Genomic DNA, 20,131 nt, shown 5'->3' on the forward strand with positions numbered 1-20,131 from the left:
CAATTAATTCTTGACTAATATTAATTAAACAATATGATTTCTCCTTTAATATATTATTCTCATAATATATTAATAAATCATATTTAAACCTCTCTCTCCTTAATTCATCCTACATATTGTTATGGTGAAGGCAACCCAAAAGGACCATGCTCATAATCGGGTCAAGTACATACCAAAATAGTTATGGACTTAGACACTAATCCAACATCCAAGTGGGTGGAAGCAAAGGCTACCCGTACTAACGATTCAAAAGTTGTGATAGATTTCTTGAAGGCTAACATTTTTCCAGATTTGGTGTTCCAAAGGCCTTGATCAGTGATCATGGTACACATTTTGCAATCGTATGCTCGGGAGTGTTTTGAAGAAATATTGTGTCACTCATAAAGTTTCCACAACATACCACCCACAAACAAATGGACAAGCCGAGGTGAGCAATCGACAAATCAAGGGCATTTTGGAGAAAACCATGAATACAACAAGGAAAGATTGGAGTACACGCCTTGATGATGCTTTGTGGACATACCGCACTGCATACAAAACTCCAATTGGAATGTCTCCATACCGTATTGTTTTTGGAAAGCCGTGTCGATTACCCGTTGAGTTGGAACATAGGGCCTATTGGGCGATCAAGCAGTTCAACATGGATTTAAGTGAATCGGGAAAGAAGAGGGAGCTGGACATACAAGAACTTGAGGAAATCCGCAATGAAGCATATGAGAATGAGGTTCTTTATAAGGAAAAGGCCAAAGCATTCCATGACAAGATGATTACACGCAAGGTATTTCACAGAGATCAAAAGGTACTACTTTACCATTCGCGTTTAAAATTGATTCCTGGTAAATTAAGGTCCCATTGGGTGGGACCATTTGTTGTCACTAATGTTTTTGAGCATGGTGCAATAGAAATCACAAGTGAGAAAACCATGAAGATTTTTAAGGTAAATGGTCACCGTTTGAAACCTTATTATGAAGGATTTCAAGTCAAGAATGAAGAGGTGGAGGAAGTAATGGATCCAAAGTATCAAGATTGACAAATAGTTGGGGTCCATGTCGAGCCAACGATATTAAAAAAGGGCGGCTAATCGGGAGGCAACCCAGGAGTATTTTTGTCATTTCTTATATTTTCATTGTTTTCAAACTTCCAAGTTGTTTTTCATGCTAAAAAAAGGTTAAAAATCATTTTTCGGACAGTAGAGGTTTAGCGGGTTGCGTTTGATATACTAAAGAAATTAGAAGACTTGATTTACTAAATTACTAAATTTGGAATTATATATATATATATATATATATATATATATATATATATATATATATATATATATATATTACCAGATCATATATATATTTGGAATTGTAATGAATTCACGTTTAAAAAAAATTATAGTACTTATAACAAGACAAATAAATGAAAACCAAAAAAGTTTCGCACCTATTATATAGGATTGAGATGGCTTCTTCACTTGTATTTTGATCCCACATCAATATGATTAAAGAAATTAGAAGACTTGCTGCTTGATAAAATGGTGGGGTTTAGTAACTTTATTCCACATTGATGGTACATAAGATAAAGCTTGATGTCTCTTATAACAGGAATCCCTATTCTTTGTTTTTTTGAAGTAAATATTTTTAATAATCCGGTTGTATAGGTGGTTGAACTAGGCCGGTTTACCTTAGTTCACAGAAAACCAATGGTTTTTGGTTTTCTATGGTTTGACATACCAATGGTTTTTGGAGTCTAATAAACCAATGAACAAATAATCAATGGTTTTCTATGGTTTGACATATCAATAGTTTTTGGAGTCTAAAAAACCAATGACTAGTCTGATTCCCGGTTGAACGGACAGGTTTGGTCTGGTTTTCATAACAATGACCAAAAGGACAACCATTTAACCCAAACAATTTTCCTTTGATGGTTGGCTCCCAAAAAAAAAGATTTATTTATAAAGCCCTTTTAACAAATATAACCATACAGACAACTATTGAAAACTACATAATCGAGCCTACCCAATTTTTAAAAGTAAAATTAGAAATACCGATCATAAACAACATAGAACAAAACTATAATTTACAATATTAGCAGCAGATATTTTATATATTATACTTTAAATAAGTTGTAAGCAATTCCACGTACCCTCGAAAGTTGCAAAAAGTAGAAAAGAAAAGGATACGGCCCTCGAAGAATACAAGATTTAAACTTTCACCCCTCATCCTTTGATGACTTCCTACAAGCAAAATTTTACTAAAATGTGACACGAGACACCACGTGTCGTTCTCACAGCATGCAAGCATTGCATGACAAGCAGTTCCCATAACACGTGACACCCTTCTTTCAACACGTGCCACTCCATCCCCATCTTCTCCACCCTTTATAGAACCCCCGGAGCTCTCATACCTCCACCTCAAACCCAATCAACCTACCAAAAATCTTAACAATCCACCACCCAAAAATGACAGATTATCAGACCTACAATCCGCAACACCATGTCGGAGGAGGAGTAGGAGGAATGCATCAGCAGCAGTACACCAACACCTCTCCGCGGGCTCACCAAGCAGTCAAAGCAGCCACGGCCGCCACCGCCGGTGGCTCACTCCTGGTTCTCTCCGGTCTCACACTGGCGGCGACTGTTATCGCACTGACAATCGCCACTCCGCTACTTGTGATCTTCAGTCCGGTGCTTGTCCCGGCTGCCATCACCGTGTTTCTTCTGGCCACTGGGTTTTTGACGTCGGGAGGATTTGGAGTGGCGGCGGTGACGGTGTTATCATGGATTTACAAGTACGCGACTGGTGGGCACCCACCAGGGGCTGACTCACTGGATCAGGCTAGGGATAAGTTGGGGTACAAAGCTCGGGAGATGAAGGGGAGGGCGGAGCAAGCCACCGGAATGGGACACCACCAGAGAGCTGATCTGTAGGTTCTCTCATGAAGGAGATAATGTTCATGCCTATGATCATGTGTCGGCTATATGTCTATTTTTATTGCTTTTTTCTTTTTGGTTAAATGATTTTGTGTGTGTTTTCATGTGGTGTTTGTGTGTATTATGTTTGATGTAATAAATCAAGTACAAGTTCTTTATATATTTCATGTTTAATTTAATTTTCTCAAATTAATTCTGGTTAGTCTTTCTCGAACTTGCTATATTTATTATATTGGGGCACATTTCCATTAACTGTGATAGCAATCTATAACTTTCGCAACAATTATAACGAAGTACTTTTTTAAATCTATTAATAGTAGCATATATAGTTTCTTCCTTGATACAAATATTTCACCGGCCTTCTATACTATACAGCATTCTGTAACTTTTGCAACAATTATAATAGATACTTCTTTTACTATAAATAGTAGCATTTAATTTCTTCCCTACAAATAGCATGTATTTTCGATAACAAGAAGTCACTTTTATCACAACTTGCCACTTATAGCAAAGTTCTGTGTGGCTGGTGTTTTATGTAAATGGACGTGATGCACACCGCCCTAGATCTCTCTATTCCTTTATCTATGAACCTTTTTAATTCAATTTTTTATTTTTAGATTATAAATAAAACCTTCGTTAATCATCTAAATTTATCATAACCAAAAATCCAAATTTATCACAACCTTTGGTTAATGTTTCTTTTAATCTCAAATGGGACAAAAAAATAAATCCAATTGGTTTTAGACTTGTACAACATGCACAACCAAAAAATTAAAAATTACTCTGAGGGTCTGCAAGAAGGTCTACAAGAAAATAAAAAAAATAAATTAAAAATTACTCTGGGGTCTGAAGGGTCTACAAGAAGATAAAAAATAAGAACTTATATCCAGAATTATATGCAAAAAAAATATGAAAACATCTTCTGGCGTCGACCGTTCGCACAACCAAAAAATTAAAAATTACTCTGAGGGTCTACAGAAAGATAAAAAAATAAGAACTTATATCCAGAATTATATGAAAAAAAATCTGAAAACATCTTCTGGCGTCGAGGGACCAGAATTATATGCAAAAAAATATGAAAACATATTCTGACGTCGAGGGAATTGCATGTATAGAGATTTAAAAAAGAATCGATTTGATCCAAATCATAATCTATATGGGGTTTCCAAAAATCTTAAATATTTGATATTTTTTAAGCTTTTAAGTATTTAATTTTATGTTATGCATTTTTTATTTCAATTAATGAAATTTTAAAATTTTATTTAAATTTGAATATTTAAATATTAAAATGTTTAAATAAATAAGACATGGCAACCATTCTTTATAATCTACACTAGTATTTAAGATTTTCAAAATCATTAATTAATCATTCACTCACGGTAATAAAATATTGTTTTTTTTTGTTAGTTAACTTCTCGTTTGAGCATATTGAACTCCATACAACATACATATGAGATTCGGATCCCTAACTTGCCATTGCACTGTACGAGAATTTAGGAGCCATTGCACTATACGAGAATGTAGGAATGAAAACTTATAGGTGGTTCACATTGAAGACTGTTTTTGTGAATCCAGATTTTGAATGATGTCGTTCTTATGAATTTATGAACTCAAACTCGAACCGTTTTTTTCTCGATTTCATTAATGGAGGTTAAGCATTTTTTGATGGTTTACTGCCTTAATATATCACATTTGAAACCACTCAAAGATGTTGATTTAAGTTGGTAGTTATGGTGCCATTGTTACCACACTCCAATATATACCACACACTAGGAATGGTTAACCATGAAAAGATGAAAGAGAAAGAAGAGAGATAGAAAGAGGGAGGAAGAGTGAGGGAGACGGGAGCATGGCTAATTCTTGCCGCACATTCATCAAACCGTGCGGTACAAACCATGTTGAAAGTGATGTTTTCTGAAAAGATTTGATAATTTTGATGGTTGTAGAAAAATTAAATAACTAATTTTATTTTATTAACCGGCAAATCTAATTTACTTCCAATTTTATTTATGTCTCAGATAGAACTTGAACATTTGACTTCGAACCATTTGGTTGAAAACCTTTTTGTAGTAAATAATTATATACATAGAGAACAATTACTTATTTTTAAACTAAAGTTTGGGTAAAACGATATGAATCAACAACTTATTCCTAGGGGTGTTCATTATTTGGATAAAATCTAATTGTTTAATTGGACAATTTGGTTTGGATATTCGGATTTTTGGATTGATTTTCAACAAAATCGAATTATTATTTTGGATTTCGGATTGGTTTTAGTTTATAAAATAGGAACCGAATAGTCCAAAAGAACCGAAAAACAATTTATTATTTATTTATTTTAATATTTCTATAATTATTTATTAATTTTATAATTTATTTTTTCAAATAGGTTTAAAACGTTTTGCCTAATAAAAACATAAATACAAATTTTCTTTCAAAAGTTTTGTCTATGAAATATTTAACCATAATATACCTTCTTAGTAGTTTATAAATTTTAAATCACAACTAAATAATTTATTTTTGTTTCTTATGTAAAATTGGATAATATTATAACTATACGTCGTGTTAAAATGTTTCAGTTTTTTAAAACCGAATTGTAATTGAATCTGATTGGGTCGGATTTGAATTTAGTTTAGACTATTCGGATTCATGTTTTGAAAACCGCAACCAGATCAGATCGAACCGATCCATTCAAACGAACACTCCTACTTATTCCTTCCTCACAAGTAAAATGAGTAGTGATAAGTTGAATTCTGGTTGTATATGATAGCATATCGTTACTCATTAAACATTGAACTTACCCGTTTTACAACTCCATGACAAGTAGCGAATGAGTGGATCTTTAGAAGATTATGTTTACATGGTAAGAAGAGAAAGTACAAAGATTTGGATGAGTAGGCACACAAGTATCTCCAGTTTAGGTAGTTGGATTATATATATATATATATATATATATATATATATATATATATATATATATATATATATATATATATATATATATATATATATATATATATATATATATATATATATATATATATATATATATATATACACACACACACACACACACACTCATTGAGGCTACAAGGCTTTGTATAGTTAGTTGGTAGACTTTTACATTTTTGTTAATGCTTGAGACCGATTACAAATTATATTAGATTACTTACCGATACGTTGTGATTACAAGGGTGAAGCCAAAGTTTTGATTGAAATATTAAACAAATAATTGGGCATGCATGTCATCTAGGAAATGGGGGTGTTACTATGCTGTTGTGAAAACACCAAATACTATCTACACTATGTAAATTGGAGATACGATAAAAAGAGCAATGCATGTATTGTCCCCAGAAGAAGAGTGGTAAGATAAGATATTATAGATTGTTAATTAAGGTTATACAAGTGGGGAAGAATAGATGGAAATTAAGTGCATACCCTATAGTATATATTACCAATAGATTATAACAAAAGTATGCTTAGAAATATAAACCCTACAAAATATGTCACCTACATTACATAGGGCTTGAAACAGATTTACATGTCCATTTTAATAGGATCTATCTCTTGGCTTTGGTTTTGGTAGTTTTCCAGTATGACATTACAGTTATTCAAGGTACGCGAGTCCAAAAGACCATGATTCCAAATCTTAATCATGAATAACCTCCAACACCTACCGTTGCGTTACACCAAAATATTACTTTTTTTTATTTTATTTTATGTATATTATCCAGAATATATTAATAAAATAGAGTAAATCACATTTTTGGTCCCTGAGTATTGCTGATTTTTTTCAATTTTAGTCCCAAAAAGTTTTTCTTTTGCAATTTTGATCCCAAAAAAGTCATTCTACTTTGAACAGGGACCAAAAACATTACAAGAACCTCAAGTAAGGACCAAAAAAAAAAACTTTTTGGGATATGCTCAGGGGCGAAAAATGTAATTTTACTGAATAAGAGATGATAAATGGAAAAGCTACCAGAGAAGTGATGGGGCCTGGACAAGGTCTTGTCCATGCAATTTAGAAAATGCCTCGCATGCCCATGGAATATGGCCGTCTGCTAGCACCCTGAGGCCATCATAATTCATAAATAAATAAACAATTTCCAATAAATGCCAAATGGTGGCATATAATAACACAAAAAAAATTGTGTATGTTTGAATTTTGAAAAAAAAAAATGTAGACTAAATTACCGTTGTTTTCTCACAAATGAGTTCCATAAGTGCATCATTTGCTTCTCGTCTTTTGAAACATCCACAAAGTCATCAAGCATCTGAAAAACATGAAAATAAATGTTGCAAAAAAACAGAGGAAGATTTCAAAAACTGGACCAAACTTGTGATTTTGAGTAAAGCAAAGGGACCAAATGTGTAATTTACTCTAATTAAATTTATCAACTCAAGGACCAATATTCCAACAAAATGAAACCACAAGGACTGGACAAATTTGTAATAAAAACAGAACTTGGGACTAAATCTGTCATATTTGAGTATACCACAGGGACCAAACTTGTAATTTACTCCGAATTGGAATTTGGACATACATACCCTTCTGTCTTCAAGATCAGCAACATCATCATCAACTTCATCTTCACTGTCTCGCTCAGCAAACACTTGCTCCAATGCCATTGGCTTTTAAAACCACAAATAAAATAAAAAGTAATAACCACCATTGACCATATACTCCATAGTAAATGCAAAATGCAAATAATTACTTTCACCAACAAAGAAAAAAAAAATCTAGTAACCTGAGCTCTATGCGAGTGAAAAAACTGCCTCTTCTGCAACAGGGCTCGGCTGCAACAAAAGACACAATTCATATATAAAAACTTATATATTTTTTTTTCTCCAAATAATATATTAATTGAGCATATAGAAATATGCAAATGCTTGTACTTTCTAGGGTCAGATCTTTCAGCAGATAACTTTCTTGTTTTTGCAAATTGTAGCATAGGAGGTTGAAGGTTGTTTTCAGGTACTGATTGGACGGATTCCAGTTCAGCAAACGAGTGACACGTGGCACTTGCATCTGGACTACATGTGTCATGTTCCATACACTCAGCTACACCTACAATTATAAATACAATCAACCAAATTTAAATCACCTATTATAGCAACATACTTACATTTCTTTATTGATAATAGCAATGTACTTTATTTGTTATATATTGCTAGTATGGAAATGTAAGTATGTTGCTATTATGGGTAAAAATAGAATATATATATATATATATATATATATATATATATATATATATATATATATATATATATTGTCTACATTTGGTAAAAACAAGTAAAGTACGTTGCTATTTCCTGCAATTTGCCCTATAAAGAATAGACAAAAGGAAGTCATACAATCTGTGTTGTCTATGAGCTCATTGAGAGTTGCAGACATGGCTGAATCCAGCACAAGTGGATGCACGTGTTTTGCATTTTGAGTTGGGGCCTTTGGTTTCCTATGTCTCGCAGACTTATAGCTGTACATAAATGTTTTTTATATAATTAATTAACAATTATCTCTAAAGTGCAAAAAATGACAAAATTAAAATCTTAAAGCTTACCAATAGAAAAACATTTGCTGTTTTGGATCAACATTTTCTGGAATAATCTGAGCAAACATTTATTTTCCAAAATAGGTGTTACACAACATCAACAAAAGAGTATAAAAGTTGTATCCTAACTAACCTCAGAACTGCATATATCAGTCCTCATAGATACAATCACAACTTGATAATCTTCAGTAACCTGCATATCATTATGAAAGTAAATATTTTATAGCAACAAGAATTTCTGAAAGATTCATGAAATTTACAAACCCAAAACTCATAACGGAAGAGATCATGTGATGAAGTTAAGTGAAATCTCAGGCCCTAAAAGACATTATCAACAAACAATCAGACCCTAATAAGCATAAAATATAAGTATGGAGTAAATAATATATCTAGAGCTATATCTACCTTGTAACTTGCACATTTCACCAAACAGAATGGACACGAAAAATCCTCTGTCACTGCAGATTTGGCATGGATTTTATAGAATTAAGAGCATCAGAAATGACATGGTAAAAAAAAGTGTCAAGAAATTCATCTACCTTCAGTCCTCTGCAGCATATTGTTGTAGTACTTGTAGTTAAAAATAACATTTCCAGACCTCAACCTGAAAGTAAATACATAAAAAAATTCTAAGGAACTAATAAATATAACAGTAAATATCTAAATGAAGAAATGCCAAATATAAACTACCTCATAATACCAGGTCTAGGGGTATCATTATATGAATACATGTCATAGGGAGACATATTTTTAGCCCCAACCTCTTCTGCTGAAACAATGACTTGTACTTGCTGCAATATGCTCTTTAGCAACCATAAAATGAATTGAGCAGTAGGAACAAAATCAGTAATTAAACTAAGAAAAAAAAAAGTGTTCTTGACAAGAAGCAAAGAGTTAAGAGCAAACCTACCACAGCTTCAGAATTATATGGGAAGTGAAAAGATACACATTTTCCTCCATCCAAACAACTCAACTGCAAAATCAAACCCCCAAGATGAGAATCTAGAAGATAGAGGAGCAAAAAAGATGAACCATCCCTTATATTGTTAATTAGCCCTTATTCCATTAAATATATTGTTAAATCATAGCAAACTTGTTAAATATGGGAAAAAACTACTTTCATGTATATCAGAATACAAGTAGAATATGTTATTTACAAAAATAATGCATAGAATGTTCATGGATTTTCACTGACATCACTCTTCACTAACTTTACTTGATACCAAGTGTTTATACACACCAGCAGACATACCTTCATAAAGCAGGACTGCATAATAACAGTTGACATCATCTCAGCTCTTCCCCCTAAACTTAATGTTGGAGATTTTTCCCATGAAGATTGAAGTAAATCCATTGGAATCTTCCCAAATAAGCAATAACCCACACGATTCACTGTCAAGCACGTAAAAAATATATATCAGAATACAAGTAGTAAGAAGATTACCCATCTATAGCACATCTTACATGAGGCAGAAAACATGTGGTCCTCTGTTAGATCAATCCCTTGAAGATTTGTGGTATCAGCTGCAAAAGTAGATCAAAATTCAAAATTGTAACAAGCTTATACACATTAATTCTCCAAATGTAACCAAACTTAGAAACAGTGTCATACCACAGCTAACCAACAACACAGCAAGAGAGCCAGATTTAACCTCTGTTGATAGTTTATTCATCTCAGGGAGAATAAATTTTGCTGAACTTGTGTTGTCGGCCCCACCAAAAGCTGTCAATTTACATGCTCGATTGAAGCGATATACAGTTGTACACTGTGTCTAGAAATCAGAAAGAAAAAAAAAAAAAAGAATTGCTCATTTGGCATCATAGAAGGCGTAAAAAGTAAAGAAAAGAAGGTTTCACCCAAAAGTAAAAGTTGATAGCAATACCTCCACATTTGTAGTAGAGACTGCTCTTGCCAACAACATGTACATAGGAAAAAGACTCTGAGTTTGCAGCCCATCATTAGTAGCACCAGATATGGATACTGATATTTGTACCCTACAATAAACAGAAGCGATGCAAATATCTTTAAAAAAATTATGGAATAAATCTAGAAGGTCTATTCAGTAATGAAAACAGCACATGGCCATCAGTACAATTAGTTGTGAGTATTATGTTGCAAATCTTGCCTTCTTTTCTGTTTTGCTTGTAATTTGTAGTGCAGACATCTTTGTAGAAATGATGGCTGCAAGAAACCATCCATCCATTAGAAACACAAACATATCAATGAATTATAGCCTAAAAGATAGGCAAACAGAAGATGAAGGGGAGAAGAGAAGAGAAGAGTGAAAGATAGGAAAAATGAGAAAGTCACATTTCTAACAGCACGTCGTTGAAGAATGTTGTATAGTTCTACAGGCTTGCAATAAACTGAAAGGCTTTCTTCAGCTGCAGTTTGCTCTTCCTGAGACAAATGAGCACGAGCTTCATGGCGGCACATCGGATCTGAGCATCTAGAGTAACTGCAATTGCAAACAGATTTCTTGTTCCATGAATTTGAATTTGCATATCTTTGTTCATGCACCACGCAATACATTGTAAGCTTCAGAAAGCACGAGGTACTCAAAAGGACAGACAAATAGATGTATGCAATTGCAATGTAAAGAGTATGCCTGTTCCATGATCACCTAAAATGAAAAATGGAATGAATACACTACACCCATGAAAGGAAAAACCCAAAGGCTATCAAATTTAAGAATCTCATACACAGTTCTAAACAATTCTTAGTTATACAGATAGAGGACATAGAATAGCCTGAAATGGAAGGTGCAGTACGTGGTTTCACGAGCAACTAAAGATATGCCGGGCATTCTTGTTAGACACTCCTGAATTGCAACCCCATACTTATCTGCGCCTCTGTGGGGAAAGTCAGTTTAAGCCCCTGCACACCTGCATTGAATATATCCTAGTGAATTAGTCATGTTTCAAGCGAATAATTGAATGGCAAAAAAATGATCATTACATAATCTCTGCATGTGTTTCTTCTTGTTTCATATCACCAATTGTTCTGATGACATAAAACAGAGTCACATGGTGTACCTTAAAGAAATTTAGTTCTAGTAAATTACTGAAGGTTCAAATATCACCCATCCATACCATATACAAACGGATGCAAAATGAATGACATTTTTCCAGTTGCTAAAACTTTCCACTTTGAGACTAACGCACTACTGTAATCAATGAAGCATAGGTGAAATTTTATACCGACCATTTATCTTCTTAAAAATATCTCAGTTAGTTCCAAAAACTGTATTCTCGTCTCTCTTAAATACTTAATGATCAATTAGGTAAAGCAACGGAAACTGTAACGAATTAAACGCAAATTAAACAATTCCGTAATTGAAATCAAGGAAACAGGGAAATATCAACCTTATTCTCTGCATCTTACGTAAAAACACTACGAACATCGAACACAGGATCGTTGATCAATATCAATAATTAATGTATTCAGCTGTTATTAATCTAGAAAATCGACAAAAACAAGGAGCAAAACTGATATGAATTGGAAAATTGAAGATTTTATAGTACCTTATATGTATGTTAAGAGCCCTAATTTGTTTGAGGGGAAGAAGGAAAGCAAGTTTGGGGAAGACTTGCAGAGTTTAAAAAAGCAACGGCGTCTTTGACTATTATCACGGTATGATTATGTCACCAATGTTTTAGGAAAATCATTTCATCTATCTTATCAATTTATTATCAATTTATGACATATGTCAAAAAGCTTATGTTATATAAATATGTTTTTGTTTTTTTAGAAAATTTTAAATTTTTGATAAGTTTTAGTTTGAGTAAAATTCATGAATGGTCCGTATGGTTTGGGGTAATTTATATATTTGGTCCCTAACTTATTTTTTTAACTCGAAAGGCTTTTACTGTTTGTTTTTGTTGCATGTTTGGTCTCTATTTTACTTAAAAAGACTATTTTGTCATTGATTTTTTAATTTATTTAAATAAACACACCCCAACCTTACTTCTACCTCATCTTACTTTACCTTACCTACTCCATTTTATTTAAATAAATTAAAAAACCAAAGGCAAAATAGTCTTTTTAGGTAAGATAGGGACCAAGCACACAACAAAAACAAATTGTAGGGAACTTCCGAGTTATAAATATAAGTTGGGGACCAAACATGCAAATTACCCAAACTATAAGGATCATTCGTGTAATTTACTCTTTTAGTTTTAGTCCTTTTTTCCAATGAAAAATCCTAAAAGCCGACTAACATTGACAAGTCAGGGTTAAAGGGTGGTTAATGTGACATCACATAACATTGATAATTCAAGGTTGAAGGATGGTTAATGTGACATCACATGACACATCAACGGTTTTTCTTACCTTAAGAAAATCATTTTTTTTTGGGGGGTGGGGGGGGGGGGGGGAGAGAGAAAAAAAAGGAAAGGGAACTCGAACCCATGACCTCCCACTCCCCAGGCAATCAACTTAGACAAACTCCAACCAACTACTAAAACACTTAATAAAATGGTATTTTCATTCCAATCAATCTTTAGAAAACACTATTTTAGTGTTTGGGAAAGCTTCACACACCAAATATGAAGGCTAAATTATATGGCCTCTAAAAAACATCATTTTAGTGTTTGACTGTAATACAAACTCTATTTTAGTGTTAAAACAATCACCAATTTAGTGTTTTATGCTTGGAGTTGCTCTTATGTGTTGTTTTTTTTTTCTATAGATCTTATTGTCCTCTTTTGTTTGCGTCGCGCAGACTACGTGCATATATTAGCCTTTGTAGACTGTTTGTTTTTTTTAATACTGCAAACCTAAAAATATATGTGCGCCCTTTTTTTGGCTCAAATGTGGACCAGACTCTTCTAACATCTCCAAACATCTTCTAACCTAAAAACACACATATATCTTTACTTTTTTAGTTTTTTTAATTTAAATTTATTCAAACTTTATTAATGATATACAATTTGAAAAAAAAAAAAAAAAAAAAAAAGGTTACACTACGTTAAAAAAATGTTCGACGACACAAACATGATATTTTTGACAAATTTATAAATAAATATTTATTAAAAATAATGGTCATTAAAATTGTTTATATAAATATAAAAAAATCTTAATATATTATTATATTTTTGTGCCAAATTTTATAAAACATTATTTAATACCTTATCGTCAATTTCTTGGGAAAATATTTATGGTACGTTTTTAATTGATTTAATTGAAAAAATCGAAGTTTTATTTCAATCCATTTATGTATCAAATTCTTTGATTCCTAATGACAATGTTTAGGTATAACTTTGCGACCAAAATTGTTGGATTTTATCAAATATATACGTTAATTTGTATCATTTTTATTTTCACTTTTTATACAATAATACATAAAAGTTGATATAGATTTGTTAATTACTTATAACAAAGTCATAAAAATATTAATAAATCAGTCTATTTAGATTTTAGTTTATTTTAATAACCTGAAGATGTTAAAAAAACAAACAGTTTTTTTTTTCAAACTGCAGACATTTGGTCCACATTTTCTACTGTAAAGATCTACAGATGTGGTCCGCATATTGCAAACATTTTGCTTTAGAAAAAACAAACAGTACCTTAACCAATTGTGCTACACACCTTTCTATCATTTCTTCATTCATAATTTTTATTAGAGAAATCTCTAGTAAACTTGCCTTGAGAGAGGGATGTCACGAGTTTGTGTCGCCCTCCTTCGATTTCTCCCAAAAAAAAATTGTTTTTTTAAGTAAGGAAGGGCAATGATGTGGCATGCTACATCAACCACCCTTCCACCTTGGCGTACCACCTCAGTAGGTTAAACTAAAAATGTAAAAAAAAAAAAAAAAAAAAAAAAAAAAAAAAAAAAAGTTAAACTGAAAATGTTAGTCGGTTTTCAGGACTTTCTTTCATAAAAAGATAATAGACAAAATTGCAAAAATTGTCCATGTGGTTAGCTAAATTATATGGTTTTGGTCAAAAAGTTTTAGTGATGTATTGTGGTCCAAACATTGGATCTTTTTATTGTTTTTGGTCTCTAATCTCTATACACTTAAAAAGATGATTATGCCCTTATAATTTATATTTTTCATTATCTTTAATTACTGAAATACATAAAACTGATTTACTTTATATTTTTTTAACTTAAAACAAAAAAATAGAAAAGGGCTCACCCATCCCATTTCTCTTTCCCTCTCTATCAACAAAAAGCACTTACGCCATTTCTCTGTCATCATCGTTCCCTACCACTATCCGTCGCCGACCACCTCTATTTCCCTCACCCTTACCCCCATGTCTCATTCATTAACCCGATAAAAGTTCACCAGCGACCAGCACACCATCATTCACCACCACTATCAGTCGTCATCCACCTCATCCTCACTGTCCTCTTTCCCCCCTGTCTCTTCGGAAATCACTCACAAAGCTGAAAACCACTATTAGCATATCCCCCGTCTTGCCCAGATCTAAACCAAGTACCCAAATCGATGCAAGGGGTGCTTAAACCCATAAATTAAACCCCACCCCCAACATCCTCTCTGCTATGTCTCACCGGAAACCACTGATAACCGCCATTCTTTCCTGAAACTACCGCCAATGCCATCATTATCGTTGAGGAACCGTCATAGAAAACCAACGAAGTCGTCCTTACCCTTGATCGGCGTTGTCAGCTACCCAAAGCACCTTCACTGTCATCCAATGGCCTTTATCACCTCCACAACCTCTATCTCCATCTGTTATAGCCTTATGCACGAGCATAAACCTTCACCATCCCACCAAAAGCACCCCTCCACCTTCGAGCATCACCTCAATCGAAAACCACTACATAGCAACACCTCACCAGGTAGGGGTGTTCACGGGGCGGTTCGGTTTGGATAGTAATAAAATTGTGAACCGTGACCGCGGGGCGGGTACCTCATGCGCACTAACTGAAACCGAACCGTATTGACAAAAAAACCGAACCGGACCGATCCGTATGAAAGCGGGTAACCACGGTTCGGTTCACGGGTACCCGGTAAAATATAAAAAATTAAATTAAATTGAAACTACAAACTCCATTTTAGTTATCTCTTTCTTAAAATTAGTAAGTCAAAGAGTTTAAAAAAAACATAATGAAGTTTAAATATTATATCTTATAATTTGTATAATAAATACAATAATAAAATTAACAAGAAAATCAAATGAATTTAGAATTACAAAATTGAAGTTGTCGATATGGATTTTTGTTTAGGTTATTGAACTGTAGATCAATCAAAACAATACTAATGAAATAATATTTTTTTTACTTATATATATATATATATATATATATATATATATATATATATATATATATATATATATATATATATATATATTATCAAACGGTTCGGTTCGGGTATCCGCGGATACCTAAATATGAAAACCAAAAACCGACCCGTTGATATCCGGTTTTTTCGGTTTCGGTTTTTTTCGGTTTCGGATTGGCCGGTTCGGCTCGGTTTTGCGGGTTTTTTGTATACCCCTATCACCAGGCCTCCATATTCACCATATGTTGTCACCATCGGGCCTCCTTTCAGCGATTAGGGTTTTTAGCCGCCACCACTAGCTACATCTGAACTTCGATAATCTCCAATCTGGACCGAGAAAGGTAAACAAGATATCTCCATCGAAGAAGGGAAAGCCTAACGTTTTTTTTGCCTCTTTCTTTTGCTGGTACAACCATTGGAGAAAGCGAATGGCATGGCGGTGGTCTAATAATGACGGTGGTGGTGTCCGAAAAGTGGGTCTAATGGTGGTGGATCTTGAGGGGGACGATTTGTGGTTATTGGACGATTCTTGGCTCTTGGAATGCACGGTGGTTTTTTTTACAGGATATAAAGATATAGGGAAGAAGAGGTGGGTGGGTGGGATTTTTATCTTTTATTTATTTTTAATTAGAATAATAATAAAATAGTTAAAAGAAATTAAAAAACAATAATTTAATGGCATATTCGTCATTTGAAGTATGGTATAGACCAAAAAATTCAAACCATAAAGACCAAAATCAGACAAGGTAATCAAAATTGGACCACTAATGCACCACTAAACTTTTTTGGACTAAAGTCGTAGAATTTTGACAATCATAGGGACCATTTTTGCAATTTTATCAAGATTTAGACTAAAACGTAAAGTGAACCAAAATTTTAAGACTTTCTGCAAAAAAAAAACATCAAATACATTCTATTAATGTCGTTGTTGAAAAAGAATCCGCGATACATAAAAAAAAATAAGGAGAAACAATGCAGACTCTTTTACAATGGCAACACCAATATGCATTGTCAATGAAAGAAACAATATATAGGTTGATACGAATATGCATTGTCAATGAAAGAAACAATATTTAGGTTGACACCAATATAAACGACATGATGCTTATATGGTTTATAATTTTTTTTTCTAGCTACTATATATAATGACATTAAAGAATATACCTACGTAATGATATTGCTTATAACTTTTTTTTTCTAGCTCCTATATATGAGTAATAACATTATAGCATTTGCAATTCTTTATTATATATTCTCATATAATTATTTTAAAATCTAAGGGTTGTTTGGTTCACTGGAATTGAAAAGAATTGGAATTTAATTCCATAACTTTTCCTATGTTTGGTTCAAGTTTTGAGAAGAAATTGGATTCTTAAATGTGTCTAACTTTCCTTACATTGAGAGAAAATAAATTTCATCTAAAAGATAAGGAAATTTAAATTCCTTTAAGTGGGAACATTGAAGATTACCATATTACCCTTTTCATTTTTAACATTAAATATAAAAAACCTCCGTCACTACTCGTGACCACCTCCACCACAACTTTTGCCACCACTACCCAGCATCTCCACCACCACACACCATCTCCACTACCATCCACCACCACCACCACTAACTGTCACCACTGATGTCGTCGCCACTACCACCCAACACTACCACCACTTCCGTTACCACCACCACCATCACCATCGCTGATACCACTAACACCATCACCGTCACCATCACCACCACCACCACCCATAACATTCGTTACCACCTACACCACCACCCTACCACCATCGTTGTTACTACTAACTCTATCATCACCACCACTACCTTTATTGCCACCACCACGACCACCATCGTCGCCGCCGCCCGCACCCACCACCGCCGACATCCACCATTACCACGACTGCCACTAACACCCATCGCCACAACCACGACTGCATCTACCATCAACACTAGTGATGTCACTACCACCACCACCTCCACCTTCGTCACCACCACACATTGCCGCCATCACCACCATCGTCGCTCCTGCCACCATCGCCGCCGCCACCACCACCGTTTACTATTTTTATATAATATATATTTACATATAATTATAAAACAAAGTAAAAGTAAGCAAAAGCAAAGAAGGGTAGTTTTGGCATTTTACACTATTCCAATTCCATATTCCGCCAACTAAACAAAATATAAAATTGGATTCAAATTCCATTTACTGCTAACCAAACAGAATATTGAATTGGATTCCAATTCAAGACAGATTCCAATTCCTTCCAAAACATTCTGTGAACCAAACGCCGCCTAAAAGTTTATTAATTATAAAAGTTAGATGTTTTATATTTACAAAAAAAAAAAAAAAAAAAAAAAAAATAATAACTAGAAATTTTTATTATATCAAACTATCCAAATCCATATCAATATTCCATAAAAATCAGAACACATTTAGCAAATAAACAAATTTAACAAAAGATAACGACGTATAAAATAAATATATCCTTTTTTCAAAAGCCATTGTTAATTTTTTTTTATTTTGTATCTGTAACCTAAAATAAATAAAGATAGCACCGAGTATTATTTATCAATATGTAAAATAATTGATATAGGGCATTTATCTTTCTGTTAACTAACGTTTTTGATAAATAAGTTTAATTTAAAAACCCTTGTATTAAATTTAAACCGGGTATTTTCGTCGTAGAATTAAAAAGACGATCATTTCAACTCTTCCGGTGTATTATTATTATAAGTCTATAATTAAGATGGTTGACTAAGTCGGCTAAGGTCAAATAATAGTAATTCAAAACAAGATGTCCTTAATTACTCCTTATCATCATCTAAGTTATTGATAGATATGACACTCTTAAATTAGAGTTGTATTATATTCTAATGTTTTATGTCGTTTGACTTATACGCCTATATATACATGAATTCATGTATTTGAATGTCTGTAGAAAGAAAGAGAGACCTAGAGAGAGGGCTGCGGGGAACTTAATAATGACAGGGCAATCATCCAGATGTACACATAGTGCTGGTCATAGCTCAATTAGAACTTACAGTTTTGAGCTTTATGGCGAGAGGATTGATCCAAACTTAAGTCAAAGTCATGAGAAAGTTAAAGAAGAAGATCAATATCTGTGTAGCAATGGTAATTCATTTAATAGACCATGCAAGAATAGAAGAGCTTTTAGTTTTAAGCTCTTTAGCGAGAAGATTGATCCAAACCTGAATCAAAGTAATGAGAAATTAAAGATAGAAGATGATCATAACCATCGATTTCTTAATGGCAATGGCAATTCACTCCGTAGGTCCAGTATTAGTATGGGTATTTTAGATGCATGCAACTATGACCCGGATTTCATGGATAATGGGTATCTGTCGGATGGGCTTCCTAATGGATCTAGCCACTACATCCATGATAAGAAGAAAGGTTTGTTTTTCATCAGAATCAATCTAACTAGTGCATTATGTTGTAATGTGATTATTCTTTTTGATGATGTGTACGTTTTCTCTTTAATTGCATGTGGGTCTTGATCTGTTCAAAGCACACAATGTGTTCATTAATTTAAGTTGGATCTTCATATATACAAGTGCATTTATAAGAATAACATAATGATGCTATGCTAACATAAAGAAAAAAAGTATATATAAAATCTCTAAATTAAACATCTTTCTTATGTATGTACATTAATCTAGCTATAGTTTCATTGATCAGGGTTGCCATGGACAAGAGATGAGCACAAATCATTCTTGATGGGTTTAGAAAAGCTTGGAAAAGGTGACTGGAGAGGGATTTCGAAGAATTACGTGAAAACAAGAACCCCAACTCAAGTCGCTAGCCATGCCCAGAAGTATTTCATCAGAATCAAAGCACACGAGAAAGGAAAACGCAGATCAAGTATGTTTGATATGCCCAACCACTCGGTATTTAACTACTTCTAAAAGCTTGCATCTTTCTCCTGAGATCTTAAATTTGTCTTGAACTTTTGATATGTAAACCTTAATAAATGGAAGTATAGAGCTTTTTTTCCTTTGAAAAAGCTGATTTAAGATAAGCCAACTATTGTTGAGTTGTTTCAGAAAGATTGTTACTTGTAGATTAACGCGCGAGTCAATTTATTCAAAAATTATTATTATTTTACTCCTTTTTTATCGTTTAATATTTTATAATATACTAATAATCTATAATATTTGTGTTAACAAGAATTGGATATGTTACTTAACATACTTAAAGTGTACATTCATTAAAAAACAAACATGTATTTCATATTAGTTTTATTTGAAATAAGATCAATATACATAAAAGTAGAATAAAATTATATAAGCTAAAAATGACCTGAAATTGAAGTAAATGTTTGTGTTATAGTGACATATCTTCATGTGCTATGTTGCCAAGTCGGCATATAATTGACACAAAAAAGTTGGA

General features: G+C 33.1%; 4 protein-coding genes across 8 annotated transcripts; 3 read left to right on the plus strand and 1 right to left on the minus strand.

Moving 5' to 3' along the window:
* The first annotated feature begins 466 nt into the window (after window positions 1–466).
* Window positions 467–1,030, plus strand: LOC128127648 (uncharacterized). The gene has a single exon (XM_052766307.1). The coding sequence runs from the start codon at window positions 467–469 to the stop codon at window positions 1,028–1,030; it is 564 nt and encodes a 187-aa protein (XP_052622267.1).
* A 1,351-nt stretch (window positions 1,031–2,381) lies between these two features.
* On the plus strand, window positions 2,382–3,077 carry LOC111905845 (oleosin L). Its single transcript, XM_023901565.3, has one exon. The coding sequence runs from the start codon at window positions 2,447–2,449 to the stop codon at window positions 2,912–2,914; it is 468 nt and encodes a 155-aa protein (XP_023757333.1). The 5' UTR covers window positions 2,382–2,446; the 3' UTR covers window positions 2,915–3,077.
* Window positions 3,078–6,275: 3,198 nt separating this feature from the next.
* LOC111905846 (polycomb group protein EMBRYONIC FLOWER 2) lies at window positions 6,276–12,151 on the minus strand. 5 transcript variants are annotated; one of them, XM_023901568.3, is made up of 22 exons: window positions 11,998–12,151; window positions 11,245–11,358; window positions 10,784–10,931; window positions 10,599–10,654; window positions 10,356–10,467; window positions 10,085–10,244; window positions 9,937–9,996; window positions 9,725–9,864; window positions 9,383–9,445; window positions 9,163–9,275; window positions 9,012–9,076; window positions 8,878–8,930; window positions 8,737–8,790; window positions 8,606–8,665; window positions 8,482–8,528; window positions 8,276–8,397; window positions 7,814–7,985; window positions 7,666–7,714; window positions 7,466–7,549; window positions 7,112–7,191; window positions 6,897–6,986; window positions 6,276–6,590 (listed from the first exon to the last, which is right to left on the minus strand). In XM_023901568.3, exons 2-22 carry the CDS (start codon window positions 11,277–11,279, stop codon window positions 6,455–6,457), a joined length of 1,899 nt encoding a protein of 632 aa, XP_023757336.1. In that variant the 5' UTR covers window positions 11,280–11,358; window positions 11,998–12,151; the 3' UTR covers window positions 6,276–6,454. The 5 variants fall into 5 exon arrangements, with proteins under 5 accessions (XP_023757336.1, XP_042752940.1, XP_023757338.1 ...); XM_042897006.2 differs by having other exon boundaries at window positions 10,784–11,096; window positions 11,998–12,041; XM_023901570.3 differs by lacking the exon at window positions 11,998–12,151 and adding an exon at window positions 11,839–11,857.
* Window positions 12,152–18,702: 6,551 nt separating this feature from the next.
* Window positions 18,703–19,647, plus strand: LOC111905884 (transcription factor MYBS3). Its single transcript, XM_023901620.1, has 2 exons — window positions 18,703–19,135; window positions 19,421–19,647. The coding sequence occupies exons 1-2, from the start codon at window positions 18,703–18,705 to the stop codon at window positions 19,645–19,647; spliced, it is 660 nt and encodes a 219-aa protein (XP_023757388.1).
* Window positions 19,648–20,131: the final 484 nt, after the last annotated feature.

This window comes from Lactuca sativa, chromosome 8, assembly GCF_002870075.4.
Source record: "Lactuca sativa cultivar Salinas chromosome 8, Lsat_Salinas_v11, whole genome shotgun sequence".
Classification (NCBI taxonomy): domain Eukaryota; kingdom Viridiplantae; phylum Streptophyta; class Magnoliopsida; order Asterales; family Asteraceae; genus Lactuca; species Lactuca sativa.

What these genes read in the sequence shown, in the direction of transcription:
- LOC111905845 (XM_023901565.3), top strand. Translation starts at nt 2,447, where the DNA reads ATGACAGATTATCAGACCTACAATCCGCAACACCATGTCGGAGGAGGA.
- LOC111905884 (XM_023901620.1), top strand. Translation starts at nt 18,703, where the DNA reads ATGACAGGGCAATCATCCAGATGTACACATAGTGCTGGTCATAGCTCA. An exon ending in CATCCATGATAAGAAGAAAG is followed by an intron (nt 19,136 to 19,420) that starts GTTTGTTTTTCA and finishes TTCATTGATCAG; the next exon opens with GGTTGCCATGGACAAGAGAT.
- LOC128127648 (XM_052766307.1), top strand. Translation starts at nt 467, where the DNA reads ATGAATACAACAAGGAAAGATTGGAGTACACGCCTTGATGATGCTTTG.
- LOC111905846 (XM_042897006.2), bottom strand. Translation starts at nt 11,005, where the DNA reads ATGTATTGCGTGGTGCATGAACAAAGATATGCAAATTCAAATTCATGG. An exon ending in CCACATGTTTTCTGCCTCAT is followed by an intron (nt 9,865 to 9,936) that starts GTAAGATGTGCT and finishes CGTGCTTGACAG; the next exon opens with TGAATCGTGTGGGTTATTGC. An exon ending in TTCACTCGCATAGAGCTCAG is followed by an intron (nt 7,550 to 7,665) that starts GTTACTAGATTT and finishes TGGTTTTAAAAG; the next exon opens with CCAATGGCATTGGAGCAAGT.